The 24,459-nt window shown below is 44.9% G+C and overlaps 1 protein-coding gene across 2 annotated transcripts in view; it reads right to left on the bottom strand.

The window, feature by feature from the left end:
* Positions 1-24,459, bottom strand: part of LOC128884916 (MOXD1 homolog 2) — a 226,868-nt gene that overhangs the window by 112,833 nt on the left and 89,576 nt on the right. For both annotated transcript variants that reach the window (XM_054138599.1, XM_054138598.1), the window contains exon 2: positions 4,222-4,507. In XM_054138599.1, coding sequence (XP_053994574.1) covers positions 4,222-4,479 — 258 coding nt within the window. In that variant the 5' untranslated portion in view covers positions 4,480-4,507. The remainder of the gene's footprint in view (positions 1-4,221; positions 4,508-24,459) is intronic.

Raw genomic sequence — 24,459 nt, 5'->3', positions numbered from 1 at the left:
AATAGATAATGCAAGTGCAAACACGAGTTTACTCGTGACCGGTTAACAATGTGTCAACAATGTAAAACTTCTGCTATAATTTAAGAGCAGAGCTGCAGACTACAGACGAGGTCAAATAAACTGTCCCCTTAGGAAGTCATCTTAAGTCTCACAACCGACACAGCATATCCAATAAAGACAAAATTCACTGCGTCTTTAATACCTCCACTATCTTCCCACCATCTACGTTCAGGAACGAACAGAATACACACACCACGGCCATGGAGATTTAAAGAACAACGTCGTTCGATTTGAACGGCAACTCCGTTTCGACCATCGTCGCCATACAACACGAAAGTTTGTTCGGCCGCGTCGAAAGGACCTCCTTGGACAGAGGGGAAAAGTTAACCCGCGCGTATAAAGGAATCGGACCGTTGGATTGGAACGTGGGCAGCAGATGGGCAGGTCGGGGAAGAGGGCGGGTGGAGAACAGGCATCTATGAGGACAAGAAATCGAGCGCTAGGAGTCCCGGGGTCGGTCGTCCAGGGCTGGTCTGGATGCCCGCGGCTGTTCTGGTTCTAAGATTACGATCATAACGAAAAACCTTCTCGCTCCCATTGGCCGTCAACTGGCCGGCCTTCTCTCTTTCCTCACTGCCACTTCCTATCCCTTCGTCTCGGTCAGTCCCTTCCGCGAGCTGTTCCCTCTTTCGTCCTCTCCCAGCGTCGTTCTCTGTATGAGAACGTCCGGCGACGGCTGCATCGCGTAGAAGCATTGCGCGCCACGGCATGCATTATGGAACGAGCGGGCAACGATTCTACCGGAAAAATTGCGGACACGCGAGACGGACGCGATCTGCAGCCCGACTACCTACCTACCTCGGTAGATATGTACCTAACCACCGACCTACCACTCCGACGCGAGCTAACCCCGGCGCTGGTCGTCGGAGAAGATTGCTTTCCTATATTGCGTCCCTCCACTGTTACGGCTCCTTTCCATTTTAGAAGAAACGCTCGAGACCCCCGCAACGTCAATGCTTCACGGATCATACGTCCGGCAGCAATAAGCAGCCTGTTCGCGAGATCCAACATCAACGGATGTCCGTCGAATTTCAACCATCGGGATTTTATTTTCGCCCTTAGCTGCGCGCTGAGAATCGTAAACGGGTGCTTGGGAAATGCGCGAAAGAAATGTCTGATCTGGAAACCATTTGTTGCATTTGAATGATTGTGGGGTGGACATTTCTTCACGAGGAAACCATCTAGATCTATAACCATCGAGAATGTAACACTACCGTGATCCTTAGGTTTTGTTTTTAAAGAGTTTTAAAAATGATGAACAATTATTTTTGGAGCAAAATTACCTGTCCGCTGAAGGCTCCTGCGGGGTTATCTCCAACGTTTGGCTGTTTCACAGTTCTACCTCCGCATAAACAAGTAAGTACTGTTGGGAGTTGAAAAGAATGGTCCCCAGGAGTACCATGAGGTAAGAGAAATGGTTCCCGACTCCGCATGTGAACTGCGTTTCCTTATGCTTGCTTTAGTGGTAGTGTGTTAGGAAGAAGGCTAAGTTTAACACTGGCCAGAGGATGATTCTTTGGAACAGCGAGAATTCTGACCAGCTCTCCCAACAGGGCCACGTTTTTCAACCCTCAACTACTCTCTAAATGCTCTACTGTGGAACAACAACTGCAAATAAAATACACCTGCCTTCTTATTTTTCTGTCTTCAACTCTTGCGTACTTAACCAACCGTAATTACACGCAATTTTTACAGAGCGTTCGTCAATTACGCGATTAAACGCTCCGCCGAAGACTGCCATAATAATTCACGAAGAGAACTTTCAACTCGAAAGCAAGCGCCACGAGAGATGCAAGCATATCACGTACCCCGTGTATAAATAATTTCTGTTATTACCATTAATCGCTTAAGAAGCCCTCGATTAACCTCGACCAAACACACATTCCGTCTTCCCATCGCTGGAGGTTCGTTATTCGGCGCGATCTCATCGGGGATCTACTAGACCAAGCGATTTGCGGGGCTATTAACGATCGGTCAAGGTAGCCGGGACGCAACCTTCGAATCTATCTGCAGGAAGAGGGATATTATTTCGATTAAAGCGAACGTTGCCCGAAGAGAGGCTCGCGGATGAAGAGAAATTATGGCCAGTCCACGCTGGTGAAGGGTTTAGCGAGGCAAAATTGCTGTCGTTAATCGTGCAAGGTAATCAGAAAAGGAAGAACATCTGTCGCGGAGTTGACAGTGACGCAGCGTGATGCCGAGCGAATTTGTCGTCGCTGGGAAATTCTGCGCGAAGTAGCCCCCTGTTCCGCAGCCGATGATGAAACGACGCACAACGCGACCAGCGAGGGAGGTGTTGCAAAAGAAATATGCAACGACAAATGTGCAAACGAGAAAGGGCGTGGGAGGTGGTGACGTTGCTGCTCCGTCGCTCGTCCCATTCGCGTCACGGGAAAGCCACGCAAGAGATAAAAAAAGAGAGGAACGACGCATCCATCTCCCTCGGCTGGGCCCCGATGTTATGAGGAACCGGGTAAAGTGACAACAGCCGAGCAACGCTGATGAAAAGGAGGATACCGCCGTAATCCTTTTGAGTCCGGTTCTCATGAAGAGTTTGCGTCAACAGATGCGGCTGCGCAGCGACGTTTTAAATTTAACAGTGCCCGAAAATAAGCCGCGCGACCGTACTACAAAACGAATATTCTATGCACGTACGCTTTTGTGCCTCCTCTAGCGAAATTAAACCGGTTCGAAACGATTTCTGCCGTTTCCACCTCGCGACGTCTCTCTGTCCAGGCCATGATATCAAACGACTGACTTCCACGGATCCGGAAGATACGTTTAAACGAGCCCCATTTCGACGAAACGGGAGACACGCGAGCCTGATCTTCATCGCCGGGGACTCTCAACGGGGGTCGCGTGGGCCCCCCACTGGGGCCATGATGTATTTCTCAAGGGTTAAGAATGGAGGTAAAAAAGATATTAGAGGTTGTCTCTTCGGAGTAGGTCGGAAAAATGATAAAAAAGGAAACAATTTCTATTGATAAACATGGGGGAGGTTTTATGACGACTTGGCGAATCATGCATCGATACTGGTAAGGATGTAATTTTTAAGACCATTACCATAAACTGAATATGGAAAACGAGTGGCAGTCAACATGTTCAATGGTGACCCAATTACAAATCAACCCCCCTTTAATAAACAAAATGAGTATTTTACAGGTGTTCACCTCAGGTGTTTTCACCTGTTGTAGAAACATGCATCATTTAGGGTAAGTTGGTGTTGCCATCGTGTTACGAGTAAAAATGTAAATTAGGCAAATTATTAAAATGAAACAAGGAACTATCCTCGTTTAACTGGAGGAGTCACCCAAGCCAAATAAGGTTGAGAAGTACTGTTCCACATCGGCGCGTCGGAATGGGGACACTTCGAACGGCTCTTTCTTTTTTATTATACCGCGTTTTCAGGTTAAAAGAAAAAAGATTGTCCCTTTCACGGAGGAGTACGATCTCGCACTGCGAAATACAGTTTCGATAAGAGCAATACATCATGCCTGGTGACTGAAAATTGTCCAAGATAATCGTCAGCGAAAAATAAAACGACAAAGTGTCGTACAAAATGACGAGCTGCGCATAATGACAGGCCGCTGGCTTCGGTTGGTAAGATTGATAACTATCCGATGCAGCGATCGAAACGAGAAACCCATTACTTATCCCCGAAAGGACTATCATTATGCGCGTTCCCCCATGCGGCACGGTATTTCGAACGATCTGCGCACGATTCGACGCACCGGTTCGGTAGCGTAAGAGTAATTAGTTGTGATTATTTCACGTCTACGTTCGGAAAATGAATGTAATCGTGATAGAAACGCGTACGCTGGAAACTATCGTTTCCAATTCTGCGTATTCGATACCAGGGACAATGATTACGCCTTTTTTCCATAGTTGACATCTCGCTGAAAGAATGTTTCCTGTTTCGCATTACGCTCCGCTGCTTTCTTTAAAAGACAAATATTTCCCTGTTACTCGAACTATTTTCTAACACAATACATACCAATTTTTGAGAAAGAGGTATTTGGTACTTTATGGGTCAAGTACTTCTCCGCCGAGACGTCCGTTCGTATGCCTTTGTTAAGAATTTCCAAGGAACTGGAGGAAATTCGACGCGAGCAGAAAGAGAGAAGAGCTTTTCTAGAATAACGTGCTTCCAAGGACACTCACCTGAAGATGGAGCTGTCCGTTGTTGTCGACCCATCCGATGACCATGTCAGCTGCAACACTGCCGCGGCCGTCATCCTTCGTGAAACCGAGACTCACGTAGCCGAGAGTCTTCGCTTGAATTTCGAACGTAACATCCGTCTCGCCGGGCGTCCAAAGAAGTAAGAATCTATTGTTCAAGACAGCGCTGTGTTTCCACTCGACGGAGAGGATGCCGTTGACGAGAAGGAGAACGAGACACGACGCGATTACGGCCTTCATCTTTACGGTTGATGGCGCTTCAAAACATCTGCAACAACAGAATTATGGTGTCATTAGTGTTTTGCTGACATGGTAGCGACAAAACAATGGCACTGCATGTTCACAATAATACGTGGGAATTGAATTAACCTATCCCTTTCCTGCTTGGCTCCTTTACGACAGGGATAGGCAACCCTGGGGTCCAATGGAGATGCTCCATCTTGCTACTATATAAATTTTACATTATCAAACTACTGTCAGTCTCATAAATATTCGTACCCTCTATGTCTATTAAAGAAATAATGTAGAAATTGGAATGAATTGGTCAAACATTTTAGGATTAAGGAATGACTCGTTCCGCATAGAAAAACAATTTCAAAATCCATGAAAGTAACAATGTACAACTTGAGAGGTGCTCATCGACAATCGCGTCCCATAAGAGTCGAGCACGGACCCCGCAAGTCGAGTTTCCACGCTAGCGACGTGTCGTTAGGCTTCTATTTAGGAGTTTTACGCGGCCATAGACGACCGAGCAATATTTTCCTTCAATATTTTAACAGCCGTGGCTCGCCATTAACCGCGCTGCCGATGCACGGACGAAGCCACTTGGCCCCCTTTAAAGCGCAAACGACTCGACGGGCTACCGTGCACGACCAGTTGTTCCTGGCCCGATCTTCCGTGTTTCGCATGCGACCCGTTTTATCGCTCTTAAGGGCACTCCCGTGTACGTACGCCCCGGTATATTCACTCGTTTCCCACGTAAAATCGTATTAACCTCTTTATCGTCCCCGTACTCGCTCCACTTGCCGCTCAAGATAGGGATAGAGAGGATGCCAACGCGACGGGTTGCACGCTCTCGAAAATTAAGTCACCGTTCGAAAATTCCTAGCTGGCTCTGTTAATCCGATTTCAGCAACTGCAAATACGCCCAAACTGATTTATTTCGCCGTCCGTCGGTGCTAAACCTGTCAACCTTATTTTAAACGCGATCGATATCGATCAGAAGCAGAAGCCCTCGAAGGTTCATTAAGGCAGAAAGCGAGGAATATCTAGTCTCATCAAAAATGTAATGAAGCGATGCACGTTGGAAACAGAGATGAAATGGTCTTATCAATTTCCAATGAGAAACAGGGAATTTTAATAGTATATGGAGTAACATATTCTGCTTTCAAATTTTCCCCCAAATCAAATCTTCCTGTTAAAGGTATTTTCGAACTTTGATACCTAAATATACTATTAATCGAAGTATTAAGGTGCTCCAGTTCCATACCAGTTATACAAATATATTTGCGGTGCTGTTAGACGTTCCTTGAGACGTCTCGATTACTAATTTTAATTCCAACCTCCGGGTCAAACTAACCCTGCTCCTTCAGTGACCTACATGAACTCCGAGGATCGCAATCGTAGGTGGGAGGGGGACAAAACGGTCCGGCAGATCCGTAATTAGGATGGCCCTAGATGAAACTAGGACCTTCAGGCTGTCTCCGGCGCACCGAAGAATTTTAATCAAGAGAAACCAGGCCGTTGATCATGGAATTCGTTACGGACGTCTCTGTACGCGGTTGTCCGTCTTCAGGGTAATATTTCTTCGCGCCAGGCTGCGTTTACGACCACCTGGTACAGGTGATCGAGGTTTGGATCTACTCGTATCGTAAATTTATTTCGAGGAAACGAGGTGATCACGAATGGAACGAATCTGCCTGGAGCGATCATTTGCTCTGTTATATTCGGTGTCCTTAACCATGATTGACGTTGACCCTAATTCCTGATCCTGACGGGGTGATCCGATTATCAGAGACGACAGTGATACTGCGGATACCACCCCGTCCGGTTCTTTGTGAAAACGCGTCGATCTGACCGCTATCAATTTCACTTTGTTTCAAAGGAGTATCCCGACGTTATCACGCTTGGGTCGATGACTATAACGTAATTAACGTCTCGGGTGAATAGATGCGCGAACAAAGGGAAAAATCCCACGGTGAAACAAGAGAATGATCGTGCCACGGGTCGAGAAAAGACCCCTGAATTTATATTCGCGGCAATCAAGCAAGACGGGAATTCGAGGATGAGTGAAAGAGTCAATTTGCGCCAGGCAGCGAAATAAAACGCTGTGCACACGCCCGCTCGTGTGCGAAGCTGCGCAACGCGCGTCACGAGGATGCGACAAAAACAACGAAGGAAACGCCGATGGGACGCAAAGCGGAGGAAAAAAATCATAACACGCTGGAAAGCCTGATCAAAGGGGACAGAATTCCATTAGAGCATCGATTTCTCGTACTGACTCAAGTTTATAATTTTCTCGTTGCCAGGACGACTGCTCGGCCTGATGGAATACTTGTTACGAGGAAGCTTCTTCCTTCGCGATGAAAACGAGAGAAATAAAAATTCGATACGATTGATAGCTTCGGAGATAAAAATTCATCCGGGCAGATCATTTTTGCGGATTAGATTATCGAACTCTTGTTGGCAAAGTTCGTCGTGGCATAACTAGTGCATTGAATAGAGCGAATCATCGATAAGAGTCGCGAAATTAGTACAGCGTGAATTTGCACTATAGAAGGGAAGAAGAATTTCAAAAAGTGCTTCATTGCGATGTCATAAAAGCGTTAAACAAACGAATCAAATAAAAATGCAAAATTCAACGACTGGGACTGCAAGCGAAACGCTTCGACGGCCCTTGAAACGGCGATTATTCGAGCGGGGAAACGGTTCGATTGTCAGGACTGGAAGGGATGAAAAAGCAGATGGAGGACCGTCCCGAAATCTCTTTTGTCCTGGCACGGCGTGCAAACATGTGCTTGGTAAATCAGCAGGACGCTGTTAAGAGAACTGTCAATTCGAAAGCAATCGATTCGATTAATAGTAACGATCGTATGACGCTTGAACGGGGTGATGCGAATCGAGGGGAGGACGCAGTTACGAAGTGTCAGACGAGTGGTGCGCTGCTGGCCATTGAACTATTCGTTTCGCACGGCTGGGAAAGCAGAGAATTAAGCGCTTCACAGAGGGACCATCGATTGGTCAAATCTGCGAGCGCGACTCGATGTTTTTCGCACACCTGCGATTCGCGAGCATTCCGTTAGACCGGTTTCTCGACCAATGTGGGCTATTTTAACGACTACCTAACATGTCTTAAAAGGGGATGTTCTAGTCTGCGGAAATGTAGAAGCATCTTTGTAAATTTGTCCTTTTTCAGAAATTACAGTATTTACCAATATGATACAATTTCATAACTTGAAATATAATAGCCAGGAATAAATTGAATATACTAAAGGCTTACAAATTTAAATCCATAAAAGAACCCTCTGAAACTCGATATTAAAACAGCACGTACCGAATGATATGTGTTAATATTAAACATTCTGATATTTAATACTAAAACATTTTAATATTTACGGATCATATCACGCTGCAAACCTAAAATGGTCGTGATTATTTAAAATTAATTATAGTCGAATTACATGTTCGAAAAATTTGCATATATTCCATAAATATATAGTGTTTGTAGAGTACACGTATTCATTTGTGGATATTTATTTTTAATGAAAGAGTATCGAAATGACGGCACAGTTAGATAAAAAATCAATTTATGTCCATTGTTCTTTCGTTCGAAATTTCCAATTAATGAACCCACGTCGTTAACGCAAACTTTACGTTTTGAGCATCATCGACCATTAAAAAAGAGGTTATCTAGAATTGCATGTACAGGAAACTAGCTGACGTATGCTTGAAACTCCGTGCAGTTACCGAGGCGTAGTTTGATTGCTGGTCGAACTTCAACTATTTGTGTGACCTTATTTGATGCTTCTGGTCTTTGGAATCGAAGTTTCCGCGCAGTACCGCGTCAAAAACGGTTATGCTCCGAAGGTTCGTGTATAACCGGCGCAAATTATAACGTCACTTGACCGAGTTTCAATCTGTCAGTCCGAAAACTGCTTTCGACGGGAAAATTCATTTTTTCCTTATTACTCGTATCGTGCTTCGTATTCATCGCCGATATCGAGACCGTGGAAAAAAAGAGGTAGGAGTCATTGCGTTTTTAATACAATATTTTACTCAATATTCGTTTCTCCGCGAACAACCTACGTTAATACCTACAGCAGCTTTTACAAATTTCAACAGTTTTTAATATACCATGCAGCACTCCACTTCAATTCGCCCTCAGCTTTAGAATTATACAATTGTCATTATCGTTTCATCTTTACAAATTGCGTAATTGGAGATCACAATTTGACCTCTATTGGTAAATTCATTATATTGATTTCAGCACTACAACTTTGGAAACAATCAAACTACATCCAAGAACAATCAAACTTCAGAAACAGGTCGGAGATGAAGTACGCGAAACTTCAGGTAGATCACTATACTAAATCAAACCCCAGCCGTTTTATCCTCGTTACGGTGCGCGCTGATGGAGGGTAAAATTCTCAGGCTGGTGATTATGGTACTGTGCGCATACAGTTAATAGTTAACGAGAAATTTAATGTTAAAGTTTCGGTAGGCTTTCATGTGCCGAAGTACAAGCACAGTTTCCAAGTAGAAGCGTTGTGCAGTTGGTAAAGTGCCTGCTTACCGTGCTAATACCTTTTGGCGCAGGTTCGAACCCCGTGGAACTTTTATCCTGTGATATATTTTTTTTCTCTTGCTCGTGCTTTTCCTTTTTATTGCGTGAAACATCCTGTACCTTATCCTTTCACGCTATTTTCCATTATTTCTGTTGGCATTGAGGTAGTTAAAAATGGGAGAAGTAAAGTATTTTCTCGTTTAAATAGAAATGTTATATACACATAACCTTGTTTAACATTAAACCATCAATCGCATGATCATAAAAGCATAATGACTACAAGCTCCATCGTTCAACAACAAGTTAGGAGTGCACCCTCGGTCCTTCCCTTGTCAGATTCAAACATTTCCTACGAAATCAATTTATCGGAAAACACGTGATAGGCACGCGTAATTGGAAGAGTTCCGCGCATACGTTGTCGCACATTTCCACCAACATCCGGCGAAAGCACGCCACGGAGTCGAACGAAATCACGTTTCAGAGGCGTCGATCCTCGATCTTAACGATCCTGTCACGAAAGGAGCGCAAACAGTCGAAAGTTCAATCGTTATCGGTGCCGCGAACCGACCCGTGTCCGATACACCGAATTTGCGGTACGCGATCGACTGTGTCCCCCATCCGTCCACCCCTCGACGCAATCCTCCTCGCCACCTACAGCCAGCGAATTGCTCATGCATCCAATGAGCGCGAATGATGTGTTTTCGTCGATTTTACGGTGCTATAGCGAGACGTAAAATTGTCGATCACAGTCACTTCTTCGATGAAGATAAATTCGAAAGGTAAGCGTTTTTTGGGTTGGACTACAGGAATATTAATTTAACACTTTCAGTGGCTAAGAAAATTTTCATCCATATCCGAGGAAATACCAAATAGTTTTAAGCAAATGATCGTAATGAAATTTTTACGTGTTAGATTTCCTTTATTACTAAAAAAAATGAAAATAAATCGCCCCTTGGTACTCAAAGGGTTAATAATTAGTGGAAGAATTACGTAGCGGAAATGTCCAAGAATTGCTGTATAAAATTCGAAGGTTACTGAACTCTCCAGCTATCAGGCTATTAGGCTACTTCCTCTTGGATCGTTTTTGCTGCCAGAGTGTAATAAAATTCCACCATATGACTGTCAGCTCGAAGACATCGGGGGAAGTAGAGGAAATTCGCCCCTCGACAGCCCTTGAGAGTGTTTTCGAGGCTCGCTATAACGGTGCAACCGCCAATCCGAAAACGATCGATTCAATTAACAGTAACAGCGGTGTAATGCGCGCCGGAAGCGAGGTGATGCATCGGCAGGAGCAGCTGTCGCGCGGCAACTCGAATCGCTCGACCGTACGGAGGAAGCGTCAACTCAAATTGAGAGGACAGTGGAGATCCACGAAACGAAAATGGTAGGGATGAGAGGCTAGGAGGATGGGTACGGAGTCAGGGTGAAAGGTGACATAGAGAGGGATCGGGAGAATGGTGGCGAAGAGAGGGGTTGGCGGGCTGGAGGGTGACGCAGTCGGCGGAGGTGAGCCTAGCTAACACACGACTACCACGGACGGGTTTGATTTGCGGCGTGTCGTTCAGTCGATTGCTCTCAAATTGCGTCCAGCGCCGGTGGCATCAACCTGGAACGTACCCCCAATACATTGACGCCCCCGAACGTCGGAGAGGCCTTTTCCCATCGATGCACGCTCGCGCGTCCGCCTATTCTACCCTTTCGCGCGCCGCAAAACCAGCTATTCTCCAGCCTCTCCCCTCGACCCACATCGCCACCAACCCTGGCAGCACTTCGCTGTTGAACTCCTCTTAAAGTTAAATAAATCGCCAAGTGCTTGCCAAAGCGGCGAAATCGAAATCGCGAGAGCGCGTTCGTTGCGATCTCGATCCAGGGATACGAGTGGACGGAGGATTTGTTTGCGACGAGGGGGTGGTCTCGAGTACACGCGAAATGAAATCTCGTTGTACTCGGATTGATTTTTTTCCCCTGCACTTCGAGGGGGTAGTTTTCGTTCGGAAGAATTACAGCGGGACTCGGTTAAATGAGAAAATTTCGCCCCGAATGAACGAAAGGGAATCGTCCCCGACGCTGTTTGCGTTCCTTCGGCTCGACCGACCGACGATTATGAAAATGAAACTCGTCTCGACGAACTTCAAAGCGGTGCTGCACGTACAGTCGATCCCACAAGTATTCGTAATCTCTATATTTATTGAAGAAATTTGTCCAATTTAAATGAATGCTTCAGAAAGGCCTTGAAGAAGGAATTCCAATTCCTATGCGTATATAATAAAAATACTATAAAAGTAAATGCAACCTGGAGACTTATTGGAGTCGTTCACTGCACGAATCGATTGACTACCTTTTGAAAAATTTAAATTTGACGATCAAAGCACTCGACTTTTCACTGGATCTGACAATCAACTTTTTATATTTATAATAACTTTCCTGAATTATAAAGATCAACACCGTTAAACGATAAAATTTTGTTGGCATTGAATTATAAATAATTTATTTCAGAGGCTGTTTCATCGCATTTCTCAGCTTTTTGTTTCGTGGATTTAATCACTTTGTGCAATGAACGTCTAATTTATTGGAGCCCATTCTCTAACAATAATACTGTAGTATCTGATGCAAAGTGTATTATCTTGTTTGGTAATTAATTATATTTTCCTGACATTCGTAACATTCTACATTTCGATGTGTCTCGTATTATCCTTGCGCTGCACCTCTGGGGTCTGTTTTCGTTGGGAAGAATTACGCAGATAGTTTATGTGGGTCGAGGGACGCACAGTCGTGGCTTTAGCGACGCGACAGGGCGGTCTTGCGCGATTTCACGAGGATACTGCAACTTCTAAAGCGGTCAATGTGCAGAAACCGTCGAGCCCGCCAGCGCTCGGCCCAGGATAAATAAAGCACAAAGCGTATGGCGACTGTCGAGTGCAAAAGCTCCAGGTTCATTCTTAAGCGACACCAAGGCGCAGCACAAAAGCTTGCGCGCGCCGGACATACTCGCGCGGAATCTCGTATTTACGTATCAGCCGCGGCGAATCTATCCTGGAGATAGCGCAAGAACGTACCAGTTCGTAACTTCTGACTGGAAAGCTCTTAGCTTCGGGCTTCGAATCGAATTCTGCTCATTTGTGCAGCCATGCGCAAGTTCCAGACCATCGGAGAGAGGGAATGGGGGAAATTATCTAACCAACCCGATCAGGAGGGTGATTTTTGGTCACGGAAACGTCTTTCGATAAGGTAATTGAAAACAAAGCTTGTTATTTCATTCTTTGTCGTTATAGTACTCTAAGATGATTCTCTTCTAAACAACAAGACTTGAGTTTGAACATGCATATAAGTTTAAGCTCCGTATTTTTAGAGACAAGTACAAAAATTTCAATCTAAAGAAAAACAGATGCTTACATAAGTAACAAACACAAAGTACGAGGAAAATGTTTAATGCAATCCCCAAATTGGAGAATCCGGTTGCAATGAAAATTAAACTGGAAAGGCCGCCAATGAATCGCGAAACTTCGCATACCGATGCACTCGAACCAGGACAGAGGCAGCTTTTATAGCCGGTTATTCGAGCTTCGTTGAACTTGCCGAAAGAAAAACGAGAAGCGTTGTATCAGAAAATTCTGTCGCCGTACGCTAAAGAGGAGCCTGATATGTAATTTCTGCGGATGACACAGGAGATAAGCGTGACGTGGAATATCACAAAGCTGCGCTCCCGTTCACTTTTAATCCCCGACGAATTCCTGCGCTATCGGGAAGCAGTTAAAACAGCGCGGAGGCGAGCGGTACCGGTCGATGTCGAGGGCATCAAGTTTTCGATACTGAAACTTTTAATCGGAGCCCCTGGGTCAACGAACCGACACGGTGTCGTCCGTAGCGAAGACAGCCGTGGCCGGGTCTCATCCATCCATCAACCTGACACCGACCGTCTTACTATTTTCTCACAAAAAAATCATATACCTGCCCAACGGCGTGGCGCGCTAATTAACGCCCCGTAAAATCGCTCGATGTCGCGCGAAGACTGCAACCCCCTTCAAAACTCCTTCCATCGCGCCAACCAGTTCGAACATTGACCCACTGTTGCGATATTTCGAAAAATAGATCTATGAAGTACGTTCAAAAATGGGAAATAAAAAATGTAAAAAATCTAGAACTTTTATTCCTTTAGGAAGAAATTCCCACTCCAAAAAGGAGCAAACGGAGTGACTTATGGACCTGTGGAACGAGGGTCGTTAGTCACGGAACAATTATTCGGATAAGCTGAAGGAAAAGATTCTAGAAAAAATGGAGGTAAGACAAGGAAAGGGAAACGCAGGAAGAAAGAAATGAAAAGCATCCGAAGGAATATAGACGAGCTTTCAGGGTGGTCGAGACCCTCAACTTATGCTCGTCGTGGGCCGTCGATTGACATAAGGACTTGATTCTGAAGTGTCTCGAGTGTATCTGACAGGAAACATCCTCTCAACTGCTGGAAAATATGATCCATCCGTGGGCTTACAATACGACACTTTCGATACTGGTAAAACAGGCCTATTTCTTCTTATTATAAATCGTCTTATCGCTCCACGTGGATTCAACCGATCAGAAATTCAACGAAATTCGCGACAATCTCCAGGAGAAAAAATAGACACAACGGAAAAACATTGAAATTCATGACCCGGTTCTATTATACACCTTCATCGAGACAGAAAGGACAAAAGAGGTCGGTGGTAATGACGTAGAGTCTTCCGAGTCCTGCCTATACAAAGGCTAAAAAGAAAACAGACAGTTAATGGGAGAGACAAAGATATTTTTGCGGCGTGCTAATTAAACTCCTGGCGACTCCATTCAAACGTGGATAAACAAGTTAATGTGAAAAACTCCGTCGTTCTTATTCTGTGCGCCGTGGAACGTCGAGGAATTATACGGCATCGTTGCAGTTGCGATTCGTGGGTGTATTGTTGCGTTCGCGGGGGAAGATACGGTCTGGGAAAGCAAGTACTGGATTAACTATGAGCTGTTATTTTTTATCTTCGCTTGAAAAGAATCTACGACCCAACCGAGATCTTGTGATCGCCCGCTTTTCAGCATTACCACCTCGTTTTAGGGAGAGATATAGTACCCTGGAGTAAAATAATCGTTACGTGTAACGTGACCTGTAGCAATTAACACGACACGACCAATGGGCAGACGATAACTCGTTGTTGCACCTGGCCTCCACTTTCGTTTGGATGTGCAATTGTCAGATGCTAAACAACGACAGGAGAAACAGAAACGTCTGGAGTATCAAATTTAAATCTGTCGATAGCCACGCACGAGTGATAAAGACGACGTGTTTCCCTGAAATTCGTTCCTGGATCCGTGACACGGTATAGTTTCATTTTGCTTGGGTTGCTCTCGCGTGTTTTTCGACACGGTCACGTGTCCTCCCGCGATTACCGTCCATACTATTAAACGCGTTGCGGCAAGGCAAATAATTCTTCCTTTTTAACGAACCCTGATACAAGCTTCCAGCATTAACACCGGCCGCGCTTAGTATTCTAATATTTCTACTGATCACAATGCGCGTTATCTGCGTTGAAAGCCGCCGCGAGCGTGTGCAGATCACAGGTTCGCGATAAAAGAAACGAGTTTGCCGCAGGACTCTTTGTGTTGTCACGTGACACCAAACTATTCTACACTTACGCGACCCGTTCTTCCGGAACGCGATACTTTGAATCCATATTCCTTAGCAGTCTCGCCATTTTTTCATGGTAATAGTTAAAATAATATCGTGTCCGTCAAAAAGCATAATTATATCGGTCTAAGCCAAGTCTCATTTTCTCCCCGAGTCTTTTGTTTACGTACCTCAGGACACTTGGCGCTCTATTCAGCTATCACAGCAAAGCAAACGTATCGTAAGCATATGCTAAAATGTTAACGAAGTCACGCGTGTCAAAGAATTAAAGGAAAGTCTAGACGAGTTTGGAAGCAGGAGGGTCAGAGAAGAGTAATGGTGAAAGTTGGTGATTTGGTTAAAATAAAGATTTGGAATGGTCCCATTAATTATGGTCGTATAATGAGTCAGGAATGACTATGGGAAAATATTGACTACGAGTGTACAACATGTAGGTATAAAATGGAACATAAGTCTTCCAGGCTTAAGCTAATTATGCCGTTCGACAAACAAGCTATAGCTCCAAATTTTGCCCAGCTCTGCTAGTAAAAAGGTTACCGAGGACCATCGACGCTGAACTCGTCGAAAGGGTAACGCAGCGCGCGTCCTAATTAATAATATAGCATCCGAAAGTAACGGTGGAGAGCTACAAAATATGCCACGCTCTCTGCTCCCGGCGAAGAGGTATTCGAAAGCTGGAAAGCCGATAAGAGGATTCCAGGATCGGTGAATCTAGCAGTAGGAGCGTTGCTCTATGCTCGCGCGACCCACTTTCGCCGCAGTTTTCCATTTTAAAAATGACCGGAGCATATAACTTCGTCGCGAAATCGTGGTATTCATAATGTACCGAGTGTAAAGTTGGCTCGCCTGCGAGATCCAAGCGAACGGGCAAAGAATCGCTATGTCGGCTTCTTCGCGGAGAAACGCGACTCGAACGAGGAATGAAAGACGAGAAGGGCTCGACGCGCGAAAAGGTAAACTTTCGAAGTCGGGAGTAACTCGAAGAAAGAGGTGGAGACAGGATTTTCGAGGGAGGCGGATAAGAAGATGCAACGAAACGGCGCGTGGGTGCGCCAACAGGAGACTGACTTTGGAAGTCAAGCGAAGAAATTGAAACGCAATTGTATCGATGCGAGCATCCTCTCCTGTGGATCATTCTTTTTCTTCGCTTGTTTCTCGCTCAGTCTTCGAGAGAGCATTTTAGATTAGAAAGAATTAACCCTTTGCACTTGTTGTTTGATAAAGAAACGAGACTAGCTTCCACGATAACTTTAATTTCGTCCTCTCCAAATAGATATTTCTTACAGCTGCAAGCCTCGAACAGGACTGAATAAAGAGGAACAGTTGGGCGAAAAACAGGGATAAAATAAAGTACCTAGGAGGCAGGTGTTCAACGAGAGTAGAACACCAACTAATAATTAAAACACAGCAGGGTTTTATTTACGACTTCCAAAGATCTTGAGTAGAGACTTTTGAAATACGGGTGTATTAACTACAACCTTAACCTAGGATACTCCATTTCCCAATGTCTTTCAAATACAGTCAGTCCCAAAATAAATTTGAAGCATTCATTTAAATTAGAGAAATTTCCTTAATAAAAATAGAGGGTACGAATAGTTATGGGACTTACTGTAATTCCGTGCAATTGAAGTTGAAGTTAGCAGATCAAATAATGTCTGTATCATCTAATTTTGGAAACATGTCCAACGCTAACACGCGTCCGCGTAGCGACAAACCGAAAAAGAGCTCGTAGCAATTAATTTTAAAATGAAACTGTAAGGGAACGTCAGAAACCGCGTGCAGGCCACCGGCGAGGCGTTTTTATTTTCCCCGATGTTTTTCCTGGACGTCGCGCACTCGACGCCGTGTCTTGCATTAATTCTATACGCGAAGTTCGCAGTCGTCTTGCAAACGCGAAATTAATTTCCCTCTGTCCGGGGAACCGCGCGTATCAACCGCGGGTACGCTCGAAAAAGAAACCGGAAAATAAAGGAAGAGAGATACAACCGAAATGTGAAAAGTTGGAAACAGAGATACGACGTTCCTCTGCGGACGTCCTTTGTCCCAGGGAACCGGAGGATCGCCAGGTAGATGCATTTCTTCTGCGAGCAAACTCTCTCCCCGGCCGCTTTGCCTGCACTAATTGCGGTGCTTGCCCAATTACGTTTAAAAAAAAAATGATGAGGTCGTCGATCCTGCTGGCGCTAATTAACGCTTGCCTGTCAAAAGTACCACCACCCCCACCGACCCACCTATGCCAGGCCAGCTCCAGGGAAGCTTCCGAACTTTCCCACGAGTCAGTGCGCACGACGGTAGCTCGCGTCGTCGCGTCGTTTCGCGTTCGCTCAGGGGATTTAATTACATTTCTATGAACTCGGGGCAAATGAGGGAGTAATAGGCAGAGGATTCTGCCCCCGCTACCGCGAACGAGAGGAACGCGTTCGAGCCACGGCAACCCGACTCTCCGCTGCGCTCTAACCTCAGCTCGGCTCGGATCCGACACCGCTTCGCTGGCAGAAGTGCTGGCGTATGCATAATAGGTGATTTAGCCCGCGGAGCACCATAAGGGTAATCCAACTCTTAACCACGTAGGATCAGAGCAAGAAAGATAGGCTCCTGAGCCGCGGTGATCGAGACGGAGACGGCTGGAAACGAAGGAAGAACGAAGGATGAGAAACGGAGAATCGCAGGCGGCGGAAAAGGAGAGGTCGACGCCACGACGAACCTACACGTTCGCGCTGGTAGCCCGATACGAAGGGATTTCACGCGTTTCCTTCCGCGGTAGTCGCGCAAATCGCGCCTCCCGAGCTAAACGCAGCCGCTACCATCCAGAGGTGAGGAACCTTCTCGTACTAGAAGACGCGTGTTGCTTCGTAGTTTCTTCGTGAGACCACATGTTCTCTGCAGAGACCATTTCGTCAAGATTATAAGCAGATGCTGTCGGATTATACTCTATTTTCTGGAATATTTTGTATTATATTATATTTTGCTATATTATACCGTGGAGAAATATGTAGAATTATGTTGTTTCTTACTGCATTGCATTGGTATTGCTGTTGTAAATCAAGGACCTAGTGACAACGCTCCCTCCTCATGGATTTATGAACGATTTTGATTGTCTGTTTATCTGTCTACAACATCCTCAAGAGCAAGGCTTGCAGCAACCCAAGGACCCAAATTTCCAGCAACGTAAGATACAAAACTTGTAACAGCTCGAGGGACAAAACCTGTAAAAACACGAACAACATTACCGCACAACGCGGTCACGTACCGTCGCGCCGAGGAATGAGCCCGATGAATCGGGGCGAACAATGTATGAGCCGTGTAACGCGCACATGGGAGAATACATCGTCTTCGGAATGCATAATACATCAGAGCGGGTTGGTGCGAGGATGGGGATTGGGACAGGACAGAGAGAGGGACAAGATAATATATAACCACGACAACGTAACCGTAAATATATTATGAGATAAGTCTCCGAACGCGTTATCCCTCTAAAGCGAGGTCGCGCGAGCATCATCGGAATACATACGGCGAAGTCGATGATGGCTGGCGAAGACGCTCACGATCAAACTTAGAGCCAATATTTTTTACGTTCTCCGCCAGGAGAATTTATCTCGGTGATCCTGCGGCGAAGCTCGACCAACCGGGAAACCTGATCGTCATCCTGCTCAACCTAGTCTGCCTTCGATCGACACCTATTTTTAGGTGTAAACCGACTGCGCCATATTTCCATCAATTCGTAATCCAAAGATAACGGCTACGAGGTTACGACCCAACGCGATATGACGAACATGACCACCGAAGGAATAGCTGATATCTGTCAAGCCACGTGACGTTGGGTAGGTTGTTAAATCTTCGTGGTTGAATATCTTTCTTCGAACTTTGCGCCGAAGTTTGCATGACATATAACGAAAGTGAATAGCATTCATAATAGATCTCCAGGCTATTTATACGTTAGGTTTGGTACTTTTAGGTGATTGAGAGATCCTTGACCAGTGTGAACCTTGACTCTGAGATTCTGAGAATCTGAGAATCTGAGACTCTGAGCTCCAAGGCGATACATTTTAGGTCTTTGCATCTCTTTGGTGAAATTTTTGAAATCCACATGAACTCTGTCGTGAAACATTAACAAGTATCTACTTTGCAGAGCTTATCTTGTGCAAACTATTTCCAGCGATAGGAAACCCTATTCGAAGGAGTATCACGATGGTGGAGTACTCGGAGAAATCAGTTGCCTCTAGGTAGGCTTCAGGAGACTCATCCGCAAGCTTGGCGGAGTTTACACGAGGAGATCACCGTGCGTCGTGCACCGAAAAACAAGAAAACATCAGCATCGTGATGGATCGCGGGTTACGTCCCTTATCATGCAATATTGAGTACAACTATGCTCGAGTCGTTTCACGCCAAAGATTACGTCTTTGGTACCTTTGCGTACGGCAGCCGTGCCACCACCTCTTCCTATCTTATCATCGTGCCATTTGCACGATACTGAGCATCAGCCTCGGATGCCTGTTATTGTATTTATGCAACGATAATCATAGCCGTGTTCCTGTCGTTCAGAACCTGTCCTCGATGGACAAAATAATCGCATGCAGAACCACGCCTTCTGGTCGTTCGCTTTATCGTTTCTGCACACATTTGAAGCTGCTCCAAGAAGGAATGGCGTCCACCGGCGTGTCCCGCGATTGGCTAAGGGATTCGCGCTTCCGTGCGATGCTTTGGACGTTTTAGGCGTGTTGCGTGCCTTTTGTCCATGCGCTGCAATGGCCGCTCGCGCGTTGCACCTGCACCTGCACCGAGCGGAAGTCCGCGACGCGCAAAGTCGCACGCTCCTCCCGTTGACAGCGTGGCCCGGACGGCCTGGCGAGAGGAAGTCGAGGAATCGAGAACGATTTATCGCTCGTGATGCACCACCGATAGAACAGCACTCGCGAGGTTCCACCTCGCAGCCTCTGAGACAATGGAAAAAACGCTAGGCCTGGCCGTTCATTATCTCTGGATTCAAATCTCCAAATCGTTTCGGTACTTTTTTTAAAAATTCTATTGGCTTATTGGTTCTATACTGAAAAATCCTCGTACAAAATTTCATGATGTTCTAATGAACCATTCGAGAGATATGAATGATGTAATTTCGTTCTTTCAGTTACTGTGAGTCTATCGAACACTTGACTAGAGTCGGGAGTGTAGAAACCATGATAGTTCTAAAATATTCTGCGGAGCTAAAGCTGTTTTGAAAATAAAAGCAATTCGCTACCCACGGTTCGAGCAGAACCGTATCACGATGGCGCGAGCAATACGCGCCCAGCTTTAGCAGCTGTGCAGACCTGAACCCTTTTGAAATTTATCAACCGTGACATCTTTCGTCAGAAACGCAACGACAGGTTCGCTTCGAGAGATTGAATAATTACCATTCGAAGTTGAAAGAGCGATGGATGTATATTTAGAACGCTCGCTGATAGGCGGTATCCAACCGAAAGCCGCGGATATGTATTCTACGGATGTCGGATACATTAGCCGTGCAATTTATACGCCGTGCAGGGAAGCATTATTAGTCGTATCGGTTGGTCTAAGTGCAATTGGATCGGGCCAAGTTTCCGGTGTCGTATATTCACGAAGGCGCGCCGATAAAATGCATTTAAAAACGGATTCTCAATACCTCATTGCCGCGGATTCCAATCTCGCCGATCGTTTTTCTTCGGGCAATGTCTCCCGCGAGGCAAATTAAATTAACGGGGGGAATGGGGGCGTCTTCGACGGAAATAATTGCGAGCTTAATTGTGGTGATTCGTTTCGGGAAGTTCCCCCCGAGCCAGTCGGAGTCGTTCGATAGGATCCTCGTCATCGACTCCCAATCCGGCGACCCCTGAAATCGTTCGAGTGGCTGTATACGCTTGGACGCTCGAAAAAGTGTTCGATTCCATGATTTTTTTTTTCAAATAAATTGACAGTTGAGCCGTTCACTGCATAAATCGATTAACTCCACTTTTTGAAAAATCTTAAATTTAGGTGTCAAAGCACTTGGTATAGTCATAACTTTTTTAATTATAATAACTTTCCTGAATAATAAAGGTTAACACCATTAAACTACATTTTTTTTGGCCATTGAATAATAAATCATTTATCTCAGAGCACATTTTATCGCAATTTTCAACATTTTGTTTTATGAAGTCAATGGAGTTTCTGAAGGAACTTTCTATATGTACATAACGTCTATCTTTTTACCCAGATAGTTATTAAACCAACCGAAAAAAAAATTCATAAAATCGTAGCTTCTGATTGATATTTGAAAAGGATCGTTATCAAAGATCCATAAAATGCTGATACTCGGCAATATCGAAAAATAGCAGGCCCACCGACAAACTGCATGTATTATCCAACGCATCGCAAATTTGTATCGATGAATCGCCTATCAATGTTTCTTTCGGTACTGCGAAAAATTGCCACTCCAATGCGGGACGCGCATCGTATATGTTTCAATTGTTCACCGTCGACAAACAACGGAATAACGAAGCTCGTTCGTAATGAACAGCGCGGGGCAGCGAGTTTATCGTTCGAAAAGTGGATCGATCGTTCTGGTTTACGTTCAGATAAAGCTAGCAACAAACGAGCGCGATTCACATCAATTGGATGAGAGAATGCTTCGATACCGGTCTTCTCTATGTATCGATTATCAATGATCGCAGCCAACTATACGCCGAAATCGAACGTATTCTAATCATCGCTGGTATACTTTAATTTTCTGTACGAAGACACAAGCGTAGGCCAAAGAGTTTATAATAAAGTAACCTTGTCAAGTTCACGTGTTTTATTCTCTTCCTTTCCATTATTAACCTTTTGCATTATTAAGATTTGATTATAAATTCTTATAGCTTTTTTGAAACGTTGACATAAAGGATTTATATTTGCAGTGGTGTTACTAACAAAATTTGTTAGACTTACGATGTTCCTTCATAGGGTACATCCGAATGCAAAGGGTTAAAAAGAAACAGGTGTACTCGCGATAACCAGCTGCGGTTCTAGATTTGTATGCACGTTTTAGTGAGCTTTAGTCTAATATCATTTGCAATTCCAGCTGAAGATTCGTTTCTCCGCGTGTACGTACGTGAACGTTCGTATTTCGACAAAACGGTCGGAGGGGTACCGGCTTCCTCTCGCCAGTGCCCCTTGTTATCACGTGCTTCGAGGCGAGTTGCAAATCGATAAATAACTGCGGCGTCGGTCCGCGGAAGAAGGTGGTTGCGCGGATAGCGGGATCGTACGAAACGAACAAGAGAAAATCGCACGATGCGATTGTCCGCACCGCAAACGAATCGCACGTAATGAGGGATAAACCACAGACCACCTTGCTGCGGATAGACGAACCAGGGAACGAACGGATGCATCGATGCCCGCAGGTTCTCCCTTCGTGCTCCACCCTACGACAATGAGATTCGAAATCCATTTCACCGGTCGTTCCGATGTGACGCGGTCTCGAAGAAGCTACACCTACACCACTCGAGAGGCAGCCGAATTTTGGGAATTTCTCCTGGTCGGACAATTGTTTCTATTGAAAAATTGATATAGACGTCTTGAACTTTATATCTTTGCGTACTGGCTCTGTAAGTATCGGTTGGAGATTGCTGAAACTGAAAATTTTGTAACCATTTCCATAGGACGATCTCTAGGAAACTTGAATTTATAATTTGAAATGTATCGGTTTACATTTAAATTAAAGCACGCGAGAAATATTTTCGTTCGACCTGAGAGAAAATACGGTCTGAAGAGGTTGACGTTACGACGTTACCTCAAAATGAAGCATGATTTTTTGTAGGGTTAAATTGTTCGAGTTTTCCCAGTCACGGCGCAGCCTCGAAACGATATCATGCTACCCGTTGGCCGTGGATGGAGAAAACGTGCAACGAAGACTTGCTGGTATCCAGAGGCTACGAATATTCGAGACTCCTGTTATTTTCGACGATAGCGGCTAGCCAAGTAGGTAATGGCCACGACTCGGATCGTTGAGAGGAAGATAAATGGGCTTTGATACCGAAGACGAGTTTATTATCTCGCTGACTTTGCAATGTCGACGGATTGGCGCAGTTCTAGGTGCCGAAAGTGGTAGTTTACTTCACTTTGCCAAATCCATTCGACAAACAACTCTTTCTCGTTGATTTACGAATTTTGTTATCTGGTACATGACTAGGTTCGGAAATTGTAGAAAAGCAAAGTATCGACGAAAGTTGAGCAAACTATGGATTTTCATTTAATGGCGTATACGAATATGAAAAGGGAGCGCATAGCGTGCGTTCTCTTTCTCTTTCTCATTAGTTATGTTAAGGATAGTATAAAGATAGATTAAGGTAGTGGAGGCTATGTAACTCTTAAGGGAACATTAGAATAAATATATGCGAATATGAAAAATTGAACGTATCTAAACATTTCAAATCTAAAGCATTAAATTATACAATTTTTTTAAATAAAATTCTTAATAACTACACGTTCTAAGTTTGATTAGCGAATTAAATTAATCGAAGCAAAATTGAACAGAGAATGCGATCAAATGTATGCGTTGTATATACTCGTTGCAAACCGGTAGCAATGACTGAGCACTCGACTGAGCATCAGACACAATCTCTTCAAAGCCAGGAGCGCGTGTACTCGAAAACTTCTCACGCTTCGAAATTGCGGGCGTCGTGGAATCAATAATTCGGCAAAGGTCAAGGGGAAACGGAACACACGGACACTGGTGAACAATTAAACGCTCGCGGCGTGCAGAATCGCCGATTATAGCGTTCATCGATCGACACGTTCAACAAGCGAACACCGGCAATGTTCCATCAATTATCATCCTCCAGCGATTATTTCTCTGTGTGTGTGAGCATGTTAATACCACGCGAAAGAATTATCGAATATCGCCATAATTGTGATAATCGCGAAATAATTAGCCAGAATGAGGATATGTAGCAAATACGTGCACGAGAAGTAGCGAAATAATCGATTCTCAAGTGAAGCGTGCCAAGCCCTGTTGCACGATGTAATACGATTTTGCAAAATTGGAGTAAGGTGAGGAGAACTAAATATATTAATTATCAAAAGTCTAGAGTCAACGGATTCCAGATTATTTGTTAGTTATTAATCATAATTTACGTCATTATTATTGTAGCGTTTCGGCTAGGAGAACTTGTCAGATTCAGTAAACTTCATCTTAGACGCTGTTTGTCCGACTCCGCTATTGGAGTTCATAAAATCAAAAGGTCCAAAGCAAGGTTTGCTAGGTCAGCCTCACCGACGAATTCGCCAGCAGAAACTGGACGACACGTCAACATATTTTAGTAAACGTCTGCATGCACGTTCCAAACTAGGAACGAGTGATTTTGATGAATGCTCCACGTGAATCTCTTTTCATCTACGAATTCGCGACGCAGATATTATTAACGAAGGAAAAATTTTCGATTAAGCGCAACAACAACGGAAGCAGGATAAACAAGATCCCTGGGTTATTTAATTCTTCGTCGAACGCCAGGGGCAGGATGAAAACTTCATCGCGATACACGATGGGTTCGTGATTATCGCGTCGGTGCTGGTGCCTGGAACGAGCTTTCGCAATTATTTCAATTAATATTGAAACCTGGCTGAGGGGACTGCTGGTGGCTCGGGCAGTTTTCAAGTAAATAGACGTGGCCATGGGTTCTCGTAGTCGGTCAAAGAGAAAGACAAACCGTCCGCTCGTCGCTGGACCGCCGAAGGCGACATTACCTTAATTGCTACGTAGGTAACGCGACGTTTCTCTCTCTCTCTCTCTCTCTCTCTCTCTCTCTCTCTCTCTCTCTCA

This window comes from Hylaeus volcanicus, chromosome 2 (assembly GCF_026283585.1).
Source record: "Hylaeus volcanicus isolate JK05 chromosome 2, UHH_iyHylVolc1.0_haploid, whole genome shotgun sequence".
Lineage (NCBI taxonomy): Eukaryota > Metazoa > Arthropoda > Insecta > Hymenoptera > Colletidae > Hylaeus > Hylaeus volcanicus.
This window is presented reverse-complemented; position numbering and strand designations above follow the sequence as displayed.